The sequence below is a fragment of the Papio anubis genome, chromosome 6, assembly GCF_008728515.1.
Source record: "Papio anubis isolate 15944 chromosome 6, Panubis1.0, whole genome shotgun sequence".
Classification (NCBI taxonomy): domain Eukaryota; kingdom Metazoa; phylum Chordata; class Mammalia; order Primates; family Cercopithecidae; genus Papio; species Papio anubis.
In genome coordinates, this window is record NC_044981.1 from 20,778,531 (window position 1) to 20,801,591 (window position 23,061).

The following is a 23,061-nucleotide window of genomic DNA, read 5'->3' on the forward strand; positions in this document are numbered from 1 at the left end:
GCTTTGCTATTCTCTTTTCTTTACATCTCCTTCTTTAGTTTCCGCACATTAACAAAAGGATTCTAGCTTTACTCATTTGTATTCTGTACGTCTACATACATTATTTCTAGGATGAACTCCTTGTTATTCATTCTGTCTCTTAGCATTTTTCGAACCATAATATTTTCTTAAAAATAAGAGTAGGCTAATTTCTTTATGGCCCCAGACAAAAACATTCTATGATAAGACTTTTAGTTGATTTTTTACATTACTTCATTCTATACCTTGGTTTGGAATAATAACAGAAAGGACTTTGTAAGAGAAACCAGCATGTGTTGTCTTGTCTGTATTTCTGTAACTCTTTAACTGTATTGGCCAAATCATCAGTCCTCTTTTTAGCTACACACATACTAAGCAGCAGCAGTGTTTATCTACTACAAAATATGTAATAGATGCTCTAGAAAAAGTATTCTTTAAACATTGGAAATGCTCAAGTTCACTGGCTTTTTTTAAATGAAGATGGTATCTTTACATTTATCAAATATTTTTAGTCATTAAGGCTGTTAGAACACAAATGAATGCCTAAATGAATCCCCCAAGTGCATTCTGCTGTTTTATGGTGGCTTCAGAATGGTCTTATATGCTTTTTGTTCATCTTAAATTTAATTATACAGCTTTAGTGTATTTATCGCTTATATTTCCTTTTCTGCTCAAAGATGCATTTTTTAAATTATTATTTGAAACCACCTTTCATCATTAATGGAGTTTATTGATATGAGGACTTGCGTATTTCTCTAACTTTTGATTTCTGAATTCTGGGGTTTTGGTGGGGTGAGCTGGTGCATAGTGTTGAATAGTTCAGGTTGCTAATCATATTGTAGTTTTCACATAGTACACTCTTATAGTAGTTTACTAAATTTGATTGCCGTAAGCAAGGAAAGGAAATTACTTTAGGCTTGAACCTCTCAGGCTTCCCATGACCCGACCATTCCGCTAGTAGTCCCACTGACCTGTCCAGTATAGTATCCCCATCTTTCCGTGTTTAACTATTAATGAGGACTTGCTTACTCTTAAATTACACTTACACATTAACTCTTGTGAATCCTGGTAGTGTTTTGGCAGATTTCATGAAGGTGAGACTACAAGTATTGTTCAATCCCTAAAAATGTATTATCATTTAGACTTTTGTGAAACTGTTAGCATGAGCAAATATATGGTTGAACATCCTTGCTTTTATATCTGTATTTTAATCATTTTTATTTCTGGTACATAATATTTTCAGATATGGCAATTTCTGATTCCCAGAGTTCTTGTTTCTCAACCATATTAATTTTTCTTAACAAATAAATAATATAAAGCATCAATCCCAGAAAGAATTTGCATTATACCTATTTACTACAGTAGGAGTCATTTAGTTAAAAAAATATATATACCAAGTAGATCAATTAATCATATTTTGAGGCTTCCATACAAAATGTTCACTTAATGTTTATATTTTAAGAGTTTTAATATACTTTAAAAGAAAAGATGAAAATAACGTTTTTTCATCATATATTCTTCCTTTATTATAACTAACTTTTAAGATAATTGACAGTTGCTATACTGCTTTTATACATTGCATACGTATCACGTGCTTTATTTCGTGCTTTATTTCGAGAGATTTTATTCTTCATTAGAGAATGCACTATTTTTGGTTGGTAAAATATAGTGAGAATAGATGAGACTGTAAAGTTAGAGAAAAAAAATAAATACTAGCAACTTCATTGCATTTTTCAAATGTAGGGTAAAGTTGTAGGTTAATTGTGGTATTTTCTGTTTTGCTTTGATTATTCTCAGCAATTGTAAATTGTAAATTGTATTGGATTGGTAATTCTTTAGTACTTTATAGCTGATTTCCCTCAAAATAGAAATATAAAGTAGAAACCAGGTCATGTTAGAAATGCAGTATCTAAAGCTTTGATAGGACATAGAAATTATCATCTTCAATTTTTTTTTAAAAAAAAGATTTTATTGTTAGGGAAATAATTTGTTATGTCACAGTCAAGTGAAAACTGGCACCACAAAGTAATCTGATGGCTCAGATGTAGTTAGAGAAGAAATTTAAATCTGACTTTCTCTTTTTCTTGAAAAATTGTATTTGATAATTGGAATAATTAATTAGGTGTAGGATAAACTTTAGTGATGTTATGGATCTTTTCTTAGAAAACCTAATATTGATAATAATGGGTACAGGAATTATTACAAGAATGTTTTATCGATTTGAACATTTATTTCCAATATTTGGTGATTTGTACATTTTTTCTTTTAGAAGTTCATTCTGTAACACATTACAAAGTATACAGCAGGTATGTAGCAATTACTTTGGCTACCGAGAGACTAAATACCAATTTCGCTTATTAATTTGAGGGAGAGAAAGCTCACTTGGAGAATCTTCAATTAGGATATCAACTCTGGATATCCTCTGGATATCTGGATATATTAAAGAAGTTTATCTCAGTACTACCATTTTATAACAAAGTATGCATTGTATTGAGTAATAAAGAAATAGTAATTAAAATGTCCTTATAAAGCATGCTTTCTAACATTAAATCTTTATTGTATGTCTGAAAATTAAAGTGCACCGTTTCTTGAAGCTGCGCTGAAAAGTCAGCTGATGTGTTGGGTGCTGTTGGGTGCTGCTGTGATAGGTGAGAGTCCTTGATTGAGACTATGAAGAGCTGTGTGCAAATGCTTGTTTGTACTACTAACAATGCCATCTTTAACAGCCCATACGACCTCATTGGTTCTCAGTTTCCTGAGTTGCAAATTGTATCATGTGGAAGGTCACTTTTACTCTGAAATTCTTGAAGTGCATGTGTCTGTAATTTAAAATCGAGTTTCAGAGTCTGTCATTAGAATAGATTTTGGCATTTTAGATAGTGATCTCTAGCAGAAGTTATTAGAATGTGACTAGCCTTTATCTTATCTCACACCCTGATTTCTTTTTTTTTTTTAAATTATACTTTAAGTTCTAGGGTACATGTGCATAACGTGCAGGTTTGTTACATATGTATACTTGTGCCATGTTGGTGTGCTGCACCCATCAATTCGGCAGCACCCATCAACTCGTCATTTACATCAGGTATAACTCCCAATGCAATCCCTCCCCCTCTCCCCTCCCCATGATAGGCCCCGGTGTGTGATGTTCCCCTTCCCGAGTCCAGGTGATCTCATTGTTCAGTTCCCACCTATGAGTGAGAACATGCGGTGTTTGGTTTTCTGTTCTTGCGATAGTTTGCTGAGAATGATGGTTTCCAGCTGCATCCATGTCCCTACAAAGGACACAAACTCATCCTTTTTTATGGCTGTATAGTATTCCATGGTCACACCCTGATTTCTATATGCCAGATTTTACTTTTTCTTTCCCTGTGCCGCCCTTCTCACAAAATGAAATTGAAGACGTTTGTGGCAGAGGTACCATGTATTTTTGTTTGATATACCTCTATATTTTCTAGTGAAGAGGGTCTTGAGGAAAGCCCAGTTCTTGAACCCTTTTGCCCTTACTCCATTCAGTTGTGATGGAGTTCTGGGCAGTGATAGGGAGTGTGCTTCCCAGTGTTGCTCAAAAACATTGTGCCTCTTTGAAGCAGCTACCCAGGAGCATGTTTATTTTCAGGACTTCGAGAGAGGTAGTTTTACTCTTGGTAACTTGGTTTGCTGAGGGAAAAGTGATTTGAGGGGATTTAATATAGGTAACATTACCTACGGCAGTGATTCTCAAGAATGTTTCCTGGGAGAGGGATGGTGGCTGAGAGGACCCATGACCTGAGAGGGGAGATGGCAGACTGGTTAACCCAGATTATGGGGAAACTGGGAGCTGGGGAGTCGGCCCTGCAGCCACTCACCTAGATTCATTGCCATGGTTAGCTACCGTTCTAGACAGGTAAGGATCCTATCATTCAAAGGTATCCTGAGGTGGAAAAACAACTTTGGCTGTCTACCATGGTTCCTGAACACACACGCTTACACTTACCCAGGACCGTGTGCAGTTCCAGGTTCATTACCTGTGCGTGCCTTGTTCCCCTAACTCGTACCCAGGAAAGTACATCACAGTGCAAGTGAGTGATTTCATAGGGGTGACCTTCAGTCTACTTTAATTTGTATATTTAACATGTCGTTCACAAACTTGTGGTCATCCTTTTTTCTTGTTTTTTAAGACGGAGTCTTGCTCTGTTGCCCAGGCTGGAGTGCAGTGGTGCGATCTTGGCTTACTGCAGCCTCCACCTCCCAGGTTCAAGTGATTCTTGTGCTTCAGCCCCCCAAGTAGCTGGGATTATAGACATGCATCACTACACTTGGCTAATCTTTGTATTTTTAGTAGAGAAGGAGTTTCACCGCGTTGGCCAGGTTGGTCTCGAACTCCTCGCCTCATGTGATCTCCTCCGCTTTGTCCCAAAGTGCTGGGATGACAGGTGTGATCATCATTATCAATGCAATTATTTGTGACCTATTTCCTAGCCCTCCAGAGCTTTTAAAAGAAATGGGATCTGACTTTAACTTTTAGTGTTTGAAAGTTTTGAAAACTCCCTTGCCATCTTGCTTTTGAGAAACGTCATTAGCACTGTATGTTTTGATAGGAGTACAGTTGTTTAATTATGGTAGTAACTGTAATTAACTTCTGTCTAGCTCTTTGTGGCTTACCCTTTTCATATACATTAATTCATTTCTACTCCACGGGAAGCCTGGCATTACTGATTATGCAGCCAGACAGCAGTGTACTATAATTTGAAACCTAGTCCCCTTGTTGCACATACCCTCCTTTCTATTCTGTAAAGCTGTTGATATTGAACAGACGGAAATGAGAAAGTGAGGCCCATCTATTATTTTCTTTTCTGATGCCTGTTGTTTAAGATCACTGCTCACTTTTTCTGCAGTTCCCTTTAGATCCTCTCTTATATATTTTGTTACTTCATGTGTCTTGTTTCCTCTTTGATCTTTTCTCACTCTTTTTCTTTTCTGTTTTATTTTGTGCCAACATAAAACATTCTTTTGTAAGGAGTTCATAAAGATAGCTTAATTTTTTTAAAGAAAATTCTGTGTAGACTGTTTTATTCATACCATGCTGTAAAGGTGCTTAAACTGGGATATGAGTGAGTGAACATATTCCCTAACTGTAAGCAACTGATAAAAAAGCCAACCAATAAAAAGCAAATGAAAAGATTATATAGAGAAAATTCTTGGGTGTTGTAAGAATAAGTTTTGAAAGTTTTAATATAAAACATATTTTGTATATAGAGTTTTTACTGTCAAATAGGTCAAAAAAAAAAAAAAAAAAAAAAAAAAGAAAAAGCAAAGCAAAACAAAACAAAACCCTGGGATTTTTTTAAGGATATGCCTTAAATCTTGTATTCTCACAAGTTTTGCAGCTGTAATCAGAGGTATTTTAATGTTCATGACTTTCAGTCTTTAACAGTCCATGCCCAACAGTGTTGTTTTTTAAAATTAAATTTTAAGACAATGTTTGATTAGTCTTTTGACTAGAACTAAGAATCTCAAGGCCGCATAATTTCTACTTCATAAATTATTTTTAGGAGCATTTTCATTTTTGAAGGCGTGGTCTTTCACCATAGGGCCCCTTCCTGCCAAGTCTTAATAAATCTTTTCAGTGAAATCCAGTTAAAATGATAGGCTTTTAACTAGATTGGTTTTAAGAAGTGGAAAAATCAAAAACAGGAATTCTAGCAAAAGGTACTGTGAAATAGATACAATCATGTATATAATTTGTATCCTGCTTGCTCTGCCTCCCAGACTTCAGTGTGACCTCTCCCTGAAGTCTTTCCTGATTTTCCCTGGGAGAGTTGACCACTCTCTTGTTGTGGTGTCTCTCTGTACTTAGAAACATCTGTCAGATCACCTCTGACACGTCCTTCCTCTTATTTGTTCAACAGTCTGCCTTCCTCGACACCTTAAGTCCCTTTAAGGCAGAAGTCAAAGTAGTGACTTAAGATAGAGAAGATTGTTTTGTTTTGTTTTGGTAAGGGGTGTATTTTGGGGGTTTTTATGTTGTATTTTTTTTTTTAGAAGTTCTTTATTTGGGGATAATTTACACAGAGTAAAATGCACATATTTTAAACATAATGTTGATGGATTTTGATAAATTTCCACTCTCAAGTAACCAGCAACTGCAATCAAAATATAGAAAGTCTCCATCACAGCCAAATGTCCCCTAGTGCCCCATTCCAATCCCACCAACCCTGGAGCAAACAATAATCTGCTTTCTGTGGCCATAGATTTGTCTTTCCCAGAGGTTCAGTTAAATAAAACATTACAGTACCTATTCTTTTATGTCTAGCTTCTTTCATTCAGTATAATGTTCTTAAGCGTCATCTACATCATTACATCCATCAGTAGTTCATTCCTTTTTATCGCTGAGTAGTACCCTATCATGTGGATACACCATACTGTCTATTCATTTATCTGTGCATGGACATTTGGATTGATGCCAGTTTTTAACTATTATGAATAAAGCTGCTATGAACTTTCATGCATACCTTTTAGGATAAACTGAGGCAAGAGAATCACTTGAACCTGGGAGGCGGAGGTTGTAGTGAGCCAAGATTGTGCCACTGCACTCCAGCCTGGGTGACAGAGAGACTCCATCTCAAAAAAAACAAAAAACAAACAAACAAACTATCTAAACATTGGAGAGGATATGGAGCAACTGGAATTCTCATACCTTGTTGGTGAGAATGTACAATGATATGACCACTTTGTAAAACAGTTGGGCAGTTTCTTATAAAGTTAAAAATACACATCAATTTCACTTCTAGGTAGTTACCTAAGTGAAATGAACACATGTTTATCCTAAAAGGTATGCATGAAAGTTCATAAAAGTAATATTTCATACTTGCTTCGTTTTCTAAGCTCATCTATGGTATTAATGGAACTTTTGTTTCAGTTATGCGTGTACATTAATACAGTGACTTACAATATAAAATGTACATCCTCTTTGTTTTAACCACATTTTTAAACTTACTTCGCTCTTGCCATTTCTATAGAAAGGCAGTGATAACACTTATCTCAAGGGGTTGAGGGCTAAGAGAGTAAATTTAAAGCAAAGTGAGCTCCAGGGGCCTCCTCTCATTTAGATTGTCTTTATGCTGCCCACAGTATAAGATTATTCAGTTCTTGATTGGAAGTGAAATGAAGGTGAACAAGGTCAGACAGGCATTTTTTAAAATACATAGACAGGAAAATTCCCCGGCCTTTACTGCTCCCCATCTCTTCTGTCACACTTTATGGTGGCTTGCGTTGAATTAGCAGGAGGAGACTTGACATTTTCATTTGTGATTGAAAGTGAGTGCAACATCGTTTGGATGTTTGTCCCTTCTAAATCTCATTTTGAATTGTGATCCTTGCTGTTGGAACTGGAGCCTGGTGGGAGGTGTTTGAGTCATGGGGGCGGCTCCCTCGCGAATGGCTTGTTGCTGTACTGGCCCATAGGGGATTCTCATGTGAGGTGGTTGTTTACAAGTGTGTGTTATCTCTCCCCTTCGCATCTTTTCTTGTTCCTACTCTCCCTGACAGGTGGGCACCCCCTTTGCCTTCTGCCATGATTGGAGGCTTCCTGAGGCCTCACTAGAAGCTGAGCAGATTGCTGTTACCATGCTTCTGGTACAGCCTGCAGAACTGTGAGCCAATTAAACCTCTTTTCTTTATAAATTACGCAGCCTCAGGTATTATAGCAATGCATACAATGGTCTAATTCAGTAGGACTCTGAGCTTCAATTTTAAAAGTTAACTGTGGCTTACAAGTTCCTTATGTCTTGTACATTTTATTGTTCTCATTTTCCAGCAGCTTTTGTAAGGTCTGCTTTGCTTTCATCACTGGCTACAGTATCCTTGGGAATGCAGGTTTGAGCATGAGAAATCATTATGTTCTGTATTGTTGCTGTGGATGCTTTACATACAGAAACAGAAGTGCTCATAGCTTTATTGCTGTAAATATCAAAGACTTGGAGCCATTTAATAAATTTAGAATTCAGGAGAGTCTGTTGTAGCAAGACAGCTAATGATCTAAGGAGTTCTACTAAGGGTCAATATTAACGTTGAGTTATTGACATGGGACTGCTTTGACTTTTAACTGTTTTGATGTACATTTGATTTAGATTCTGAAAAAATGAATTGACACCATGTAAATCTATTCCCACTGTCATAAAAGACATCTGCTTGCAAAAGATATAGTAATTAAAACATAAAATTAAATACTTATTGTAATTTCCCCAGAAGGTATCTCCATTAGAGTAAAAGGACATTTTGCTTATGCAGATTACTTTGTTATACGTATCCTTTGTTTAGTGTAACTTATTTATTATACCATTGATAATATGCAAATGGAATAAAAATATTTCCTAAGAACATTCCATTCCAATAATGTTCTTTCCATGTTCTCTTCCATAATTCTTGTTCATAAATAAATTTTATATTATTAAGATTATAGAGTAGGTACTTTTTTAAAAACAGGAGTTTTGATATTAAACAATTCTCAGATTTCCAGGGATTTAAACTGTGTACTGTGATCTTACCTTAGCGTCCTCCCCAGTCCACCAGGTAAGGTGTTGGAATCTTCATGCTTTGTTAAACTCTGGAAATGCACCTTCGTAACATCAATATCTCCGTGGGCTCTCTTTACATATACTCTGATTTATACTTTTAGTTTTATCTTTTAGGACAATCTCTTCTTATTCTTTTCTCATTTTAATATCTTTTTCTAGGTGTCATTGCTCTCATTAACAAACTCTTCATACTTGCTGAAAAAGGGAATTATTTAATCTCAGTAGCAAAGAATTAGAGCTTGAGTTGTAACGATTCTGTGTTTTTTAGTTAATTCTACCATTTTATGTAAAGTTTTCCAATCTAGACTTGTGACAAAGGTGCTTCTTCCATTTAACCCAATTTCTGTGTTTTATATTCTTTTCTTCTTTTAAGATGAAGTGTTTCAAAGGAGTGTCACACTTTAACATGAATACCTACCTTTTTTTCTTCTAAGAAGTACCTATATATGAGGAATGATATTGAATGGAGTGGAGAAAAACTTAGACTACACTTTTGTTGTTCTTTGTAATTGAGTAGTTAAAATGCCTATTAAGGACACTTTAAATGGTAACTATGAACATTTTGTAGAAAAACAGATTAAATTGGGCACTTTTATCTAATATTCTTAAATAAAATTCAAATTGATGTGATCAAATTTAAGTGAGAATTTATATATATAATACACTTCTTCTTTTTTTTTTTTTTTAAACGGAGTCTCGCTCTGTCACCCGGGCTGGAGTGCAGTGGCACGATCTTGGCTCACTGCAAGCTCCACCTCCCAGGTTCACACCATTCTCCTGCCTCAGCCTCCTGAGTAGCTGGAACTACAGGTGCCCGCCACCACGCCCGGCTAATTTTTTGTATTTTTAGTAGAGACAGGATTTCACCCTGTTAGCCAGGATGGTGTCGTTCTCCTGACCTCCTGATCCTCCTGCCTCACCCTCCCAAAATGCTGGGATTACAGGTGTGAGCTGCTGCACCCAGCCTGTTTATTCATATTTTAAAAAACTTTTTTGCTTGAACGTTCTGCCAGCCTTCTGCTGTCTGTCCCCATCATCGTGTTGGATTGCTTCACTAGGAATATTTCCAGCAGGCCAACCCAGAGCTAGGGTTCAGACAAGTCTTTTCTGTGTGTACTTAATAGAACCAAATTTGTCCGAGGTGAGACCAGTCATCAAGAGATAAAAAAAAAAAACCAACAAGCCTTGGCATGAGTTCTCTCTGGTGGTAGTGGAGGTGGGTAGTCATATATTAAGAAAACAGTGAATGGCCTTTAAAATTAGATGGAGTGAGTGAAATGTTGACGAGAAGTCAGGCTGTTTATAGAGCCTTTAGAAAAAAACAAAGGGAAAAAATAAACAATAGGCGTCCAAGTTGCCAGATCATTGGTATTTCTGTGATATGAATGATATTCTAAAGCTAGTATGCACAACCCACTTTAGAACATGAGAACCAAACAGAGAAGATTGGTTTGTATGTAGGAGCATAATTTAGTTAATAGGTATATTTTGTAGCTAGTTATGTTTATATCACTCAATTAATATATGTCTTTATGTTTGGGGAGTTGGTTCTTTTCTATTTGTAAATGACCATTATGATTGACTTCCTGATATGCTGACAGGCCGGGCTTTCTAGTATACATGGGTGGGATGTTTTCCCTCGGTTCTAACACCATTCAATGCAGGTAGCACCATGAGATTTAGAAAACATTTTTGTTCTTGAAGATCGATAGACAGCGTTGAACATTGATTCAACTAGTGTAGCAATTACTGTACAAATAATATACAATGCCTTGGTTTCTCTTCTCATAAATATTTCACTATTGTGAATCAGAAATGTGTATACAACAGTGAATTGTATCAAAAGCTAGCTTTTTGGTTCGAATTTTTACAACGTATAATAATTTTAGTTGGTAAAATGGTTTAGTAACATTCTTTAATGGATTAGATCAAACGTAAAAACCAGCATGGAATCAGATTTTGTAGCTGATTTATGAATAACTGCTGAAAACCTCAGGGCTTAAAATTGAATTTGGTTTTAACAGGATTGAATTGTGTCTGACACTTGTAAGTAACAACTCAGAGAGATGTTTATTAAAGAGGGTTAATAAACCCACCAAGACATATTTGACCATTATTTAGAGGAGGTGAAATGTGAACTTACATTTAAAATGGAAAAGATAAAAGATCTCAGAAATATAATATGTCTCATTCTAAATATATGCCAGTCTTCCTTTCTCATCTTTTTATTAAAGTTGCATATCTCTTTTAGTCACTTTACATATTTATCACCATCTCCTCAGTGGCCTCATGTCATTGTCAGTTGATCTTGTCACACTGAGCGTCATCTCCCCATCTGTTCCTATTAATATTTCCCCCTTTAATTTCTTATTACATGGGATTGAAACGATGTAAAAACTCACTCCCTTTTTCTTTTCTATACTGGTTTGCCTTCTTTCTTTTCTCTTCCCCTTCATTCAAGCCAAAAGGCTGATTCACAGTCATCACAAAATAAACCAGTGCTCAGTGAGCAGCCATTCTTTTTCTGTCACAGTGCTAGGCCTCAGTGGCTAATGAGAAAGGATCAAATAAAGAAGGAATGTGTGAATGTGTAATTGTGGTCTTTGCCTCATGGTCCTTTCATAAGTATAGCGTGCTGATTTTCAGAACAAATTTGCTCCAAAAATTTGCCTTTTACCTTTCACATCTCAAATCTTTCAGCATGTTTCTCTGATCCTGAGTCCTTGTTCTCTCTCCTTTTCTTTCCAAAGACTTGCTTTTTCAGTTTTATTCTTTATTTTGGCAAGTTTTAGTTTGTTTTAGATGGCAACAGTATTGATAACTGCACATAAAATAGGTAAGGATTCACAGTATTTATATTTACTATATGGTTAATGGATTTAAGGAATTAATTTGAAACAGCAGTTCTGTTTGAAAGAGGATTTCTAAATGAAAGGGTGTATTACAAATAAAAGTTTTGTTCTGCTACTCCATTTTTAAACAAAGAATTGTTTTATGGTTGAAATTCCCTCCTTTCATCTTTGGCCAGATATAACAAGTGACTGTTATGTTATTTCCTACTTTGTCTTTGGTGTGCTATAGTTTTCAATTTTAAAAAACCAGACTATTGTTAGGTCTGCTGCTCTTTAATGAATCATTGGATTGGAAAATAACTCATTATATCATCAGGCAGAGATACTTTCCTTTATTTGCATGTAGATAGTGAAGATGAATAATTTATCAAATGTTATTAGTACAGGCTGCATATTACTGGAATCTCAGCAGGATATAATGAAATTTGTCTCATGCAAGTATGAAAATAGCATGGCTTTGCATAGTCGTTATCGAACTCTTGGCATCTCTTGGAGAACTATTATGTTAGCATGCCAGTCTTGCACACCTCTTCATTAACTGGGCTTTTGATTGGAGAGTTTAACTTACCTTGAAAAATCTGTGGAATCCAACATGCCAAATGCTTGCTTGACTTTAGCCTGTTTCTATGTTGCAGCATAAATTTTCAGAACGAGTAAAGTACTAAATGTTTCTTATTAAGGTGAGTAGTGCAAAAAGGCTATGACTGATGGTTTTATTACTTTTGGTTGTGAAAAGTTGTACCGAAGATATTTAAGCAATAAAGCTTTCTTAAATGACAGGTGATGAAACATGTATGTAAGTACTTAGAATCTTAGAGCTGTACTAATTATGTATTTGAAGTTATTTTAATGATTGCTTCTTAAAAGTTGCATTTGATATGCTTCTGTCATGATGGCATGAGGAGGTCAACAAACCTTCTTCTCAAAAGCAATGCTAAAGTTGCACAAGCAGTCGAAAGCAAATCATGTCAGTACTCTGGAAATCAACTAAAAGCATTCAACAAACTGAGAAGTGTTTATTCATGAAAAAACTGAACTTCGGATAAAAACAGTGTAAGTCTTGGTATTTATGCTGGGGCGGCTCCATTTTCCCTCCCCTGCTCAGTGGGCAAGGTTGCAACTAGGGCAAAACAGGCCATGAAAGCCAGCAGCTTCCTGGCTGCTCCTGAGACAGCTCAGTGGATTTGGAGAACTGTCAGGTACGGTGGAGATTTTGATGGCAAGCAGTAGGGAAGGTCTGCAGCTCTACTGGACTGAAGTTACTGACCTGTTTGGTGCAAGCAATGGGCAGACGGACTAGCCGGGGTTTTAGCAGGGAATTCTGGGAGCTGAGCTAGCGCTATGAGGCTTGTGAAACTCTCCACATACCTTAAGTTAACCAGAAGTTGTTTCTTCTGCACATGCAGCAGAAACTGGAATGGACTTTGTAAGAAATATTGAAAGTTTGTCAGGCAGAAAAGAAGAGGCACTGAATAATAACTTGGATTCCAAGGAGCAGTGAAACATGCTAGAAATGGTATTTATATGAGTAAACATACTTTTCACATTTTCATTATTAAAAAAAAAATAGGCCAGGTGCTGTGACTCATACTTTTAATTCTAGTACTTTGGGAGGCCAAGGTGGGAGTATCACCTAATACCAGGAGTTTGAGACCAGCTTGGACAACATGGCAAGACCTCATCTCTATTAAAACAATTTAAAAAGTGATGGACGTCGTGGTGCACACCTGTAGTCTCAGCTCCTCAGGAGGCTGAGATGGAAGGATCGCTTGAGCCCAGGAAGTCGAGGCTGCAGTGAGCCATGATCGTGCCACTGCACTCTGGCCTGGGTGACAGAGTGAGACCCTGTCTCATAGAAAACAAAACGGAAAAAAACACATAATTATGTAACAAACAATAATTATAGCACCATATTTTTAGCTTTACATGAGTCTTCCCTTAACCATGAGAGATACATTCCAAGATCCCCAGTGGATGCCTGAAACTATGGAAAGTACCAAACCCTGTGTATCCCGTGTTTTTTCCTATACATACATCCATACCTATGATAAAGTTTCATTCACAAACTAGGCACAGTAAGAGATTGACAACAATAGTAAGAAAATAGAATAATTATTACAGTACACTATAATAAAAGTTATGCGAATGTGGGGTCTCTCTCTCCCTATCTCAAAATATCTTCTTATACTGTACTGTGGGTAACTAAATCCGTGGAAAGCAAAGCCACAGATAAGTGGTGCTACTGTATACCACTATATATGTTAATATGTGTGCCAATAGCACAGAAGAGGAAGAAGGAAAAGAAATAGCATCAGGACAACTGAATATCCATATAAAAAAAAGAGTTTAGGCCTTCACTGTACATAAAAATAAACAAAGTGAATTGTAGATATAAATATAAGACAGAAACAATAAAACATGTAGAAGAAAACACATGATAAATCTCTGTGCCCTTAATATAGCGAAAGAGTTCTTAGATGTGACACCAAAAGCATGAGCCATAAAAGAAAAAATTGGATATATTGAACTTCATTAAATGGAAAAAAATTTACTTTTCAAGACACACCATCATGAATGTGAAAATATAAGCCACAGACTGAGAGAAAATATTTATAAATCATATATCTGATAAAGGTCTTGTAACCATAATGTGTAAATAATTCTTACAACTCAGTAAGACAAATACTGTAATTAAAATACTGGCAAAATACTGGAGTAGACATTTGTATTAGTTGGGACCAATGGGTGTATATATAGAAAGAGATGTAGTGTAAGGAATTGGCACATGCAACTGTGAAGGTTGAGAAGTTCCAAGATCTGCATTCAGCAAGCTGGAAACCTCAGAGAGCTGTTGTGTATGTAGTTGCTGTCTGAGTTCAAAGGCCTAAGAAACAGGAGAGCCAATGGTGTTAAGTTACAGTCCACAGGCTGGCACACTTGAGACCCAAGACGAGACAGTATTTCAGTGTGAGTCTAAAGGCCAAAATGGACCTGTGTTCTAGCTCATACAGTCAATCAGGAGGAGCTCACTCTTAGCCTTTTTTTTTTTTTAATTGAGACCTTTATTTAATTGGATGAGGCTCATCCACACTGGGAAGGCAATTTGCTTTACCTAGTCTGCCAATTCAAATGGTATCTTATCTAGAAACACCCTCACAGAGACATTCAGAATAATATCAAAATATCTGGGTACCCTGTGGCACAGTCAAGTTGACATATAAAATTGATCATCATAACACTCTACTGAATAAGAAATACATTTGGCTGATAATCACATGAAAAGGTACTCAACATCATTCCTCACTATGGAAATGCATATTCAAACCACAATCACATACCACTACACACCCATTAGAATGGCTGTTATCAAAAGAAGTTGTAGTACTAAGTATTAGCAAGGATATGAAGAAACTCAAAACCTCATACATTGCTGGTGGGAATATAAAATGGTATGACTGCTTTCATAAGCTGTTGTTTCTTAAAATGTTAAATATAAATTTACCACATGATCCAGCAGTTCTACTCCTAGGAATATATCCAAGGGAAATAGAACATATGTCCATATAAAAACTTGCATGTGAATGTTCACAGAAGCATTTTTATGGTAGCTGTTAATTGGAAACAATTCAAATGTCAATCAGCTGGTCAGTGGATTAACAAAATTCCCTCTATTTGGTATGGGAATAGAGATAGACTCTAATAAGCTCAATTTTAGAACATTTACATCATATTTCTAAAATTGAGTTATTGTGATGATTATAAAACTTTTTTCTTTGAGATGGAGTCTCACTCTGTCGCCCAGGCTGGAGTGCAGTGGCGGGATCTTGGCTCATTGCAACCTCTGTCACCCAGGTTCAAGTGATTCTCTTGCCTCACTCCTGAGTAGCTGGGCTTACAGATGCATGTCACCACACCCAGCTAATTTTGGTATTTTTAGTAGAGATGAGGTTTCACCATGTTGGCTGGGCTGGTCTGCCTGCCTTGGCCTCACAGAGTGCCAGGATTACAGGTGTGAGCCACCACGCCTGGCCAAAACTTTACAAATGTATTGACAGTTATTGACTCTTACTCTCATAGTGTGTGAATTTTATAGGCTATAGGATATACCTCAGTAAAGTTATAAAAATAATAGGTCTAGGCCGGGTGCAGTGGCTCATGCTTGTAATTGTAGCACTTTGGGAGGCTGAGACAGGAGGACTGCTTAAGCCCAGGAGTTTGAAATCAGCCTAGGCAATATAGCGAGACCCTGTCTCTTAAAACAAACAAAACAAAACTAAAAAAACCCCCCAAAAACAAAAAAAAACCCCCAAAATACCCCAAAATACAATGTGTCCATATAGAAAGAACAAATGACAAATAAATGTGGTAAAATAATAATTGAATCTGAAGGGTATGGGATTTTTTTGTATTTTGTGTTCTTCCACTTTTTCTACAAGTGTGAAATTATATCAAAATTTAAAAATTACAGACGTTTTAATGGCTCTTAGTAGTGATCTGATTTCCTTTTGTGACATTGTGTAAAAATAAAATGTTTGTTTGTTTAAAAAATCCAGCCCTAAAGTGCAATTTTATCTCAGCTTTTCGATTATTTACTTCTTTGATTTGTTGTTTGCTTTGAGCAGTTACTTGGGATTGCTTTTGTATTGTTATTATTATTACTCATTTCTTCTGTGATGTAGTGGCAGGCAGGCCCAGTGCCCAAGCCACCCCTTCCTGCTACATGTACGTATTTGGCCTATGCTAGAGAGTATAAACCTGTAGAAATGATATTTTGAGGGTATTCTGTTTCTCATCTGTTCCAATATAAGCAAAGCAAATAGGCCTTGAATACAGCTGTTTTTCTGTTTTTTGTTTTGTTTTTTTGAGACGGAGTCTCACTCTGTAACCTAGGCTGGAGTGCAGTGGTGCCGTCTCGGCTCACTGCAAACTCCACCTCCTGGGCTCAAGCTATTCTCATGCCTCAGCCTCCCAAGTAGCTGGGATTACAGGCACCCGCCACCACACCCGGCTAATTTTTGTATTTTTAGTAGAGATGGAGTTTCACCATGTTGGTCAGGCTGGTCTCAAACTCCTGACTTCAGGTGATCCACCCACTTTGGCCTCCCAAAGTGCTGGGATTACAGGTGTGAGCCACTGCACCCGGCCGCTGTTTTCCCTTTTGACAGTATTTCTTAAGTTTAAATGATCACGCTTTACCCCTTTATGTTGTTTCCCCTGCTCCCAAAAAGAAGTTAAATGAACACGTTTGTTGAAAGCATTAAGTTACAGTGAAGTGTGTGACTCTTGCTAATGTATATTTATGTGCTTGGTTTGAAGGTCACTCTGTGAGACTGCTGGGTCAGAAAAAGGATAATGGAAGGCGGCTGGGGGGAGCACGATTGGATTTGCCGAAGATTAGGAAGAATCCATTGATAGAAATCATTTCCATCAATACTGGGTAAGCATCTCTCGAACTTACTCATAAAATATTCAGTGTATTTCATGAATTTAATTTTTTTTTCTTGGACATGTGACATAGAAAAGTAGCCGAACATTTTCTTGGGAAAGAAAAATTACAAAATGTGCTCAAATGCAGTTTTTTCTGAAATGTTTCCTGTATGAAAACTGCACTTATATTTGCAGCAGGGTTTTATAACTTTAATATTCTTTCCATTTTTGGTAATAAACATGGATTTCATTTCCCAGCTATGGCCTTATTTAAAATCTTTGAGAAAAATTAGCACTTTATTTTGTGGAGTGATTAAGACACTTGTCATATTCGACTGTTTTTTTTAGTAAAGGTATAGTAAATGTTGCCCAAGATACTAACCACACTTTGATTATTCACTATTTGAGATGCATATTTTAAAATGTTATTCTTCTGAGCTTTAAACTTAAAAGAAGCATCATGACAGAGTATTAAGTACTCTTTTAATTTCCACACCTTGATTTAAAGTCCTCGATTATACCTGTTGGTATACTCATTTGTTTCATAAGCATTTATTGAATTTTTGCATTCTTTAAATCATGAGTCCATCAGAAAAAGAAACATTTTCTGAAAATTTGATGAGATGAAGGCCTCTGTTTCTTAAATCACAGGGAGCAGCTAATTACCCATACAACCACATCTCATTCCCCACAGATTTAAGCTGTTCTGCCCCTTTCTACTTCATCCTCCTTCCCTTTTATTTGAAATTGTTTTCCTTCCGTTCTGTTCTTTCTTCATGCTCCTTCTCATTGAGAACCGGTGAACAGCTTCCTTGTCCACCATCTGCCTATTTCTCTGAATCCAATGCCTTTACTTCCTCCAGAACAGTGGCAGTTGTGTTGCCACTAGCCCTCTTTTCTGTAGTCTCACCAGTTTCTGGTTTATCCTCCACACTGCTGTCAAAGACTAGAAAAGGTTGACCAAAGTCATTTAGTTTTTCCCAAAAAGCCCCATGGAGTGGCATTCAGTGACTTGGTGAATTTGTGGTGGACCAGCATCTGGCCTTCAGCGTTGAAGATTCAGAAACCCAAACTTATCAAGCTCAGAAACTAGTAATTAAAGCAGAATTCAACAGTGAGAAGTATAGTTGTCAGTTGATTGAGTACCTCATATACTCATTCTGTCTGTCCAGTCTGAGCCGAATTATAAATGCAAGGCTGTTTGCTTTCCCCTGCTTCAGTTCTTCTTTCCCCTTCATTCAAACATTGTAATACTTTCCCACAACTCCTGATTATCCTATTTAAAATCTCAAACATTCTAACATTCCTTCTCTTTTTTTTAGTTGCCTTGTTTTCCTCTGTAACTTTAATTGTCATTGAAATATATAAATGGTCATTTATTTGTATTTTAATTGTCTCTCCTCACTGGCATATACACTCCATGAGAGCAGGGCCTTTTTGATTTTGTTGTTTACCACTCTGTCCCCAGTAAGTAGAAAATTGTACACAGTAGGGATTTAATGCATATTTATTTACTGAATGAATGAATGAATAAGTTACATAATTTGACAGTTTAGTGGGACTATGCTAAACTATCATCATGGTACAGATTGCTTTGCACATTGGACAATAATATTTGGAGTTTGCTGGCTAATCATGCTTTCTCCTGAAAAATGCAGTGTTTTTTTTTGTTTTTTGTTTTTTTGAGATGGAGTCTCCCTCTGTTACCTAGGCTGGAGTGCAATGGCGTGATCTCGGCTCACTGCAACCTCCGCCTCTGGGTTCAAGCGATTCTCCTGTCTCAGCCTCCCGAGTAGCTGGGATTACAGGTGCATGCCGCCATGCCCGGATAATTTTTTCTACTTTAGTAGAGGCAGAGTTACAGCGCGTTGCCCAGGCTAGTCTCGAACTCCTGAACTCAGGCAATCCACTTGCCTCGGCCTTCCAGAGTGTTGGGAATACAGGCGTGAGCCACTGCGCCTGGCTGAAAAATGCTGGTTTTGTGTGTGTGTTTATGCGGGGCTTTTGGCTAGACACATTCCTTTAAAACATTAGTATTTCAGGGTCTGTCAAACTCTGTTAGATTAGGATTCATTAGGTCTCTGCACAGTAACTTTCCAGGTACGTATTTGGCCTATTGAGTGTCTGTTTTTAACTGTTTATTTTTCTAGTCCCTATGTTCTTCATTTTGTCACTTCCCACTTCACACTCCAGTATTCAGTCTTCCTGAACTACTTGAAATTCGCAAAACTCCAGATTCTTCTCTGTCTTGACTGCAGGCCTCCCTGTAGGCTGAAGGGTTTTCCTGGCGTGTCTGTTCTTCCCCATTCACCTCATGGGTGAGCCTCCTGCACTCAGCTATGTGCTCCTTTCTTGGGATGTCTGCTTGTTTCTCCCTCCACAACCAGGCTGCATCTATCCCTCCCTCTAATTTGTGTCCACAGCATTCCCTATGTATCCTGATTATGGCACTTTACAGACTGTGTCATTTGGATCTTCCACTACATTGTAAGCTCCTTGGGTGCTGAATGTGTTTCATTTGTCATTACATTATTATCTTCGAGTTCAGTGTTTAGTACAAAGTGAGTACAGTTGTCCCTCGGTATCTGCAGGGGATTAGTTCCAGGACCTCCTCAGATACAAAAATCTATGCACACTTAAGTACCTCATATAAAATGGTGTAGTATTGGCCGGGTGTGGTGGCTCCCGCCTGTAATCCCAGCACTTTGGGAGGCCTAGATGGGCGGATCATGAGGTCAGTAGATTGAGACCATCCTGGCCAACAAGGTGAAACCCCGTCTCTACTAAAAATACAAAAATTAGCTGGGTGTGGCGGCGTGTGCCTGTAATCCCAGCTACTCAGGAGGCTGAGGCAGGGGAATCACTTGAACCTGGGAGGTAGAGGTTACAGTCAGCCGAGATCGCACCACTAAACTCCAGCCTGGAGACAGAGCTAGACTCCGTCTCAAAAAAAAAAAAAAGGTGTTGTATTTTCATATAACCCACTGACTTTTTCCAATATACTTTAAATCATCTCCAGATTACTAATAATACCTAATACAATATAAATGCTACATAAATAGTTGTTATACTATATTTTTAAAATTTAGTTTCTTTTAATTGTTGCATTATTTTTAACTGTTTTTTTCTTCCAAATATTTTCTTTTTTTTTTCTTTTTTCTTTTTTCTTTTTTTTTTCTGATGTAGAGTCTCAGTCTGTTGCCCAGGCTGGAGCACAGTGGTGCGATCTTGGCTCACTGCAACCTCCGCCTCCTGGGTTCAAGCGATTCTCCTGCCTCAGCCTCCTGAGTAGCTGGGACTACAGGTACCCGCCACCATGCCAGGCTTATTTTTTGTATTTTCAGTGGAGACGGGGTTTCACCCTGTTAACCAGGATGGTCTCGATCTCCTGACCTCGTGATCCGCCCGCCTTGGCCTCCCAAAGTGCTGGGATTACTGGTGAGCCACCACACCCGGCCGTGACTCCCTTATTTTTTCTGGCAGTGGGAATAGAGTATGGAGACAGGGTAGGGGCTAGTGTAGGGGACAAAAGTAAAAAATTGGAAATTGTGGCATAAAGGACATCTGTGCTTTATTTTACCTTCTCTGTCCCTATGAAAGTCATCCTTTTTGACAGTCCCTTGGCAATTTTTATCTTCCAAAGCCAAGAGTTAGATGCTGCTTCGCAGTTCTTATATAAATTATATCATTTTTAAGATACTGCTATCAGATTATCCTTAGCTCGAAGGTTTGAAATCCTCCCTCAGGCTAAACACATCTTAGAAAATCCTGTCTGACCCTGTGATATTTTACTGATACTTTCTCTTTTAAAATTTATCTTGTCTTTCTTGTTATTTGCCATCAGTCAGACATATGGTGGTAACTGAGAACCTTTAAGGGGAATCTAATTTTCTTTGAGATTATATTCTTGAATTTGTTATCATTTTTAAAAGTAATTTCTTTCCCCCCCTGCAACACTCTGGCTTTGGGAAAACTAACTCAGATTTTTACACTTTATGTCTGTAATGTGCAGAATTTATCAGTTTCTATTCCAGTCCTGGATACGTAGGCTATCCACAAATATTTGAATGGATATTTCAAACTCATTATTTCATTATAACCTGACAACTCTGCTGTCAGGTTCTAATGAAAACAAGTCCTAGTCCACAGTCTCCAGGAAGAATTTATTAAACAAGCTGGCACAGTCCAGCCATTCTTGTAATGTTGGTGGAGTCCTCGTTCTCTCTCTTTTTGGGTGGTGAAATCAAACCTTGTAAGAAAGGTCCGCTTGAGCCAGAAGAAGCAATATAGTGTCTCACTACAGATAATATATCCTCAGGCAACCAGAATTCCTTTCCTAGTGTCTGAAGTGAGAGTGGGGCGGGGACAAGCCAGAATCACATCTTTCATGGTCTAGGCCAGTGCTAACCAAAGTGTGTTCTGTGGACCAGTTAACTGCAGATTGCTCGTCTGTGATGAGTCCACAAATTGAGGGCAAGCACTTTAGAGACTTTTAAGGCAGTTTAAGGTCACAGCAGTGAGTTATAATTCATTTTCACTGTATTTTACACAGATACCGGTTTATAAGAGGTTGGAAGTAAAAATCCTGCTCTGTCATTATACATAGTTTGAGAAACACTGATTTAGGCAAGTGTGTGTTGCAAGATTCTTTACTCTGTCTTGGAAAATATTTTAGCCAATCTACTTATCTCGAGTGTCCCTTCTTTAACTGAGACTCTATTTCGACTGTCTTTTATGCTATTAATTACTTGCAATTAGTAGTTGACCAGTACTTTCAAAAATGGAAACTTATTATTTAGTATGCTAATTAGCAAAGCCTCTAGTGTTGACTAAAGATAAAAGATAGCTTAAACATACACAGCAATCTCCTCTGGAAGGTGGCCTTTCTGATTAAATACTAGCTCAGGGTGTGACTGTGCCTAACAGTTGTAGCTTACATCAAGTCACACAATTTATATGATGTTCGCTACATTATATTCTTTCAAAAGTAAATTTATAGTTTTCCTAACATGGCTCTCTCGTGAAACTTAAAATCTGGGTATTATAACTGTTTTATTTGCACACCCTAAGATGAGTACAGAGCTGTGGTTATTATTCGTGTTCTTCTGTAAGCTTTATGGCAACAGGGACCTTAATCTTTGTCATGAGCCTAGAATATGACACCAGCCTATTCTGGAGAAGGTAGTAGAATCTATGATACATTGGAAAGAGCTCTGCACTTGGAGTTTGGAGTCATAGACACTGTATTTTCTGGCAGCATGACTTGAATAAATTAGATGAGATCTTAGAGATGATGTCTTTTCTGGCATGGGTATAGTGCTACCTACTGAATGTATAGCTTAGCAGATTAATACATATTTTCTTTCAAATCTTGATGCTGCTGTATCTTCTACTCTACCGTCATTCTCTGAGACCCGTTCTACCCTTGATTTCTTTTTATTCTTTCTATTATTTAGGCAAGAAATTTGCTGGGACCAGAATGTGAGGTTACGACTTTATGCTATTCAACGTTGGTTCTTCAATTTCCTATTTCACCTGTTCAGTTTTAAGTGATTGTTTGACACACACACACACACACAAAATCATCTTAGTCTCTCCTGTAGCTTTCAGCACAGTGTCTTTTTCACAGTATTCACTCCATAAATGTTTGTTAAGTATTTCAGTTGACAGCAGTGTTTCTTAAATGCAGAAAAAATATTTCTGGCTAACCTGGAATATAGTTCTAATTGCTTCTCTTACTATAGATGATTGTTTTGTAGAAAAAAAGAATATGATAGTTTGGACTATGAATGAAGTGAAAGTTATATGAAACAATTAAATGTGTGAAATTGAGGCATTTATGGCAATTCTGAACTGCATTTTTACTCTTTTATCCACAAACCAGTTGTCCTGAAATTTGCAGTCTTTTTTATGTCTTCAATGGAATCCCAAAATATCTTATTTCACTAAAATATTGTACAAATGAAATTTTAAAGTAACGCTTATTTCTAGTGCAATGTAAGACTGTACTTGGGAAAGATCATTCATAGGAACAGTGGATGGCACTATTGGCTCATACCTGCAAAGTAATTATCCTTAAGTTGCAGAACTTTCAAATGCTGGCTTAGTGAATGCTTTTAAAGAGAGCAGCTCAGTTAAAAAGCTTGGACAATATTAGGAGTTAATGTTATATTTTGTAAACTTTTTAATCATTATTTTGTATAAACTTT

At 37.2% G+C, this 23,061-nt stretch overlaps 1 protein-coding gene across 3 annotated transcripts in view; it reads left to right on the top strand.

Moving 5' to 3' along the window:
- CDKAL1 (CDK5 regulatory subunit associated protein 1 like 1) overlaps nt 1-23,061 on the top strand; it is a 701,952-nt gene that overhangs the window by 235,798 nt on the left and 443,093 nt on the right. For all 3 annotated transcript variants that reach the window (XM_031667632.1, XM_031667633.1, XM_021936624.2), the window contains exon 8: nt 16,742-16,862. In XM_031667632.1, coding sequence (XP_031523492.1) covers nt 16,742-16,862 — 121 coding nt within the window. The remainder of the gene's footprint in view (nt 1-16,741; nt 16,863-23,061) is intronic.